The 3,030-nt window shown below is 36.1% G+C and overlaps 2 protein-coding genes across 2 annotated transcripts; one reads left to right on the plus strand and one right to left on the minus strand.

Moving 5' to 3' along the window:
* The first annotated feature begins 971 nt into the window (after positions 1–971).
* On the plus strand, positions 972–1,723 carry Tsp_07660 (conserved hypothetical protein). Its single transcript, XM_003381077.1, has 7 exons — positions 972–1,005; positions 1,101–1,117; positions 1,160–1,261; positions 1,291–1,359; positions 1,387–1,472; positions 1,515–1,652; positions 1,678–1,723. Exons 1-7 carry the CDS (start codon positions 972–974, stop codon positions 1,721–1,723), a joined length of 492 nt encoding a protein of 163 aa, XP_003381125.1.
* Positions 1,724–1,725: 2 nt separating this feature from the next.
* Tsp_07659 (conserved hypothetical protein) lies at positions 1,726–2,055 on the minus strand. Its single transcript, XM_003381078.1, has one exon. The coding sequence runs from the start codon at positions 2,053–2,055 to the stop codon at positions 1,726–1,728; it is 330 nt and encodes a 109-aa protein (XP_003381126.1).
* Positions 2,056–3,030: the final 975 nt, after the last annotated feature.

A 3,030-nucleotide genomic window follows, 5' to 3' on the forward strand; every position in this document is an offset into this window, starting at 1 on the left:
GTGGAAGCTATTTTATATTATCCATATAATTTTGATTAGATGAAAAACATTGATAAAATATAAATTATTGAATCACCTTGTACTTTCAGGCAACTAAATTACACAACGCGCATAAATACGCAGTGATAGCATTTCCGTTTATTTTTAGTAATCTGCGATGCTTCTGGTTAATAATATTTCCTTGTAGGTAATTTTAGGGAAAAAATTTGCATAACAATACCATATTACGTAGTAATATGAAGTGTGTAAATAGAAACGTAATAAATTTCATCGTCTCGTTTCATAATGTTGCTCATATTGTTTATTTTAGTGCGCTATTACTGATGGAAAATTAGGTTGTTCTTCGTGAAGCAAAGTAAATAGTCATTTGCATAATTTATTTATTATACAATTGACCAAGCACATCGATTTTATTAGGTTATGCAGTTCACTGCAATGCTATCAATCTAGCACGTGGTCAACTATAATTCCGCTTTTCAACACCATCCATGAATAACTGGTAAGTTGGATTTGATATTTTGGTGGTGGTATGCTATGCATGTTACTTTACATATATGCTGAATGGAAACTGGGTGTCTTTCTAGTGTTATTATTGCTAACTTTTAGATACATCAGATGCTGAAGACGAAGAAGATTCTATTTCTGTTTTTCATTTATAGATGACTGCATTAATATAATTCACTTTTAGAATTTGCATTATTTTATATTCATATCAATGAATATGAAACAACCAAATTCTGAAAACTAACTGAATTTGGTAACTATGCATCATCATGAATATGCCTTGCTTTTTACTTGAATATTTCTGTTAAATTTAGGTTGAAGGTGGCAATGCCATTAGCGCCACATTGCTTTCATTCTAACTGCAGCACTAATGTTAAATTATCATGTATATGATATCATAGATTAGGTGCTCTTGATTCAATTCTTTTTAGAATTGAAAATTACATTTGCCTTGCTACATTTTGAAAATGCCCAGATGCAATCTATTATCAGTAAAGACAGGTAAAAGCTGTTGAACAGTTGTTGTTGAACATTGCTGACCTAGCGTTCACAAAACGTATGACAAAAAACAGTAAGTGTTGAATTTGTTTAATTAGATAGCAAGACGATAGGCGTATTAAATATAGGTAGAATTAGGTAACTTCTGTGGTTACAGATTACGTCATTAGCTGAGTTTTTATGGTGTTTCTTTTGCTCTGGGCAACGTGATAAGTCATGTTCACATCATTTCGTTCTGTATTTGGCATCACAAACATCCGTAAGTAATGAATTTGCTCCTGATTGCAGTTGGATCGTACTGTGTTTGATCCAATGACGTTTCCCAGTTGTTCTAGTGTGGTTTCACTTATCATAAAAGTAAGAAGGAATGGATTGTAATTGTAGCAGATTCCGCTGAGTCAGTCGAGCAGCGTTCGTACAAATCCTGACAAGGTATTGGTGGTGCTTGTTGCTGTCAGTGCGTTTCCACTGTGATACGACAAAAATTAGTGAGTAGCTTTTGTTTATAATAGCTGTGGATTACGTCATCCCATGAAGCTTGTGCCGTTTCCATCCCGTGTTCGAATAAGCCGTGCGTCTAAGCCGTCCGCAACGTGCTTAGACATGTTCACATCAGTTTGTTCTAAATGTGGCATCACAAACATCCGTAAGTATTTAACTTGCTCCTGATTGCAGTTGGGTACGTAAAGTGCACATTTTATCCATGACAGCATTACATTAACATCAAGCGAATTCGATGTTTCTTCTGATGGCCCTTTGAGTTGAAGTTGACGCAATGACGTTCATTGTACCGTTTGCAACCCGTGTTCGCACAGACGTAAATGCGTTTCCTATCCGTCCCAGTGTGCCTTTACTTATCACAAATAGTAAGAAGGAATTTGATATGACAGCAATGAAATATGTTAAACAGAACAGGTCGCTGTACATCCCAGCATTTTGTTCTTCATAGTCATCATCAGAAAATATTTGTTTAGTCGCAGCCGATGGCACTCTCAAATTGCGTTTCCTACGGTTCTGTTTTTTCTTGTCACGCAAGGTAAGGAAGAATTGCATTATTTTTTGGAGAATTGTTTTGTATTTAAAGTTTTAGTGCGTAACTGTGAAGAGGAGAGCCGCATCTTGAATGATCTCTATCGAATAAAGTAGTTTTTTATTATGCTACTGTTATTCGTCTTCAATTATAACTGTAATATTCTTGTAATATGGTATATGACTATACTGAACTATGAATTTTAGAATCATGGCATGTTTATAATTCTTCATTATTATGGCATAGTTTATAATTCTTCATTAAGAGCCGTAGAGAGCGTAAAGTACTGGTACGTACCATCAAAGTAAGTGGACAAATTAATGCAGGTAAGTAGAGTCGAGGATATTAAAGTGATTGCGTACAGGTAAATGGACTGCAGGTAAGTACTGAAGGTAAGTATGATAACGTAGGGTGCAGGTGAGTAAAATGAAAAGGTAAGTTGCAGGTAAGTATATATAGTATGATAGCGTAGAGTTAAGTGGATTAAAGTGTGATAGCGCAGAGGTAAAGGTAAGTATGAGGTGAAACTCTACGCTGAATGGAGTACGGGAAAGCGTAGTTAAGCAGTGAGGTAATTGGAGAACATGTAAGTATCGAATTGCAGAAGTAAGAAGCCTGGGGCTGAATTATGTAAATTTTCGAAAAAAATACCTGAGGGAATGCCCTGGGCGTAGCCTAAAAGCAAATAAAAAATTTGCATATCCCCCTGAAGGCAAATATTGTGCAATAATATGCTTTCGGCGTAGCCTGCGGGAATATGCAAATTTTTATTTGCCCTGAGGCATAGCCTGAGGCGACGCCTGCGGCTAAATTTCAAAAAATTTCGAAATTTTCAAAAAATTGCCTGAGGCATAGCCCCAGGCGTAGCCTGAGGGCAAATAAAAATTTGCATATTGCCCTGAGGCGATTAAAAATTAGCATAAAACCCCCCTTAGGCCAAATTTTGTGCTATAAATTGCCTGGGGGATAGCCTAAGGGCATATGCAAATTTTAATTTG

The sequence above is a fragment of the Trichinella spiralis genome (genome assembly GCF_000181795.1).
Source record: "Trichinella spiralis strain ISS 195 chromosome Unknown Scfld2, whole genome shotgun sequence".
NCBI classification, from domain to species: domain Eukaryota; kingdom Metazoa; phylum Nematoda; class Enoplea; order Trichinellida; family Trichinellidae; genus Trichinella; species Trichinella spiralis.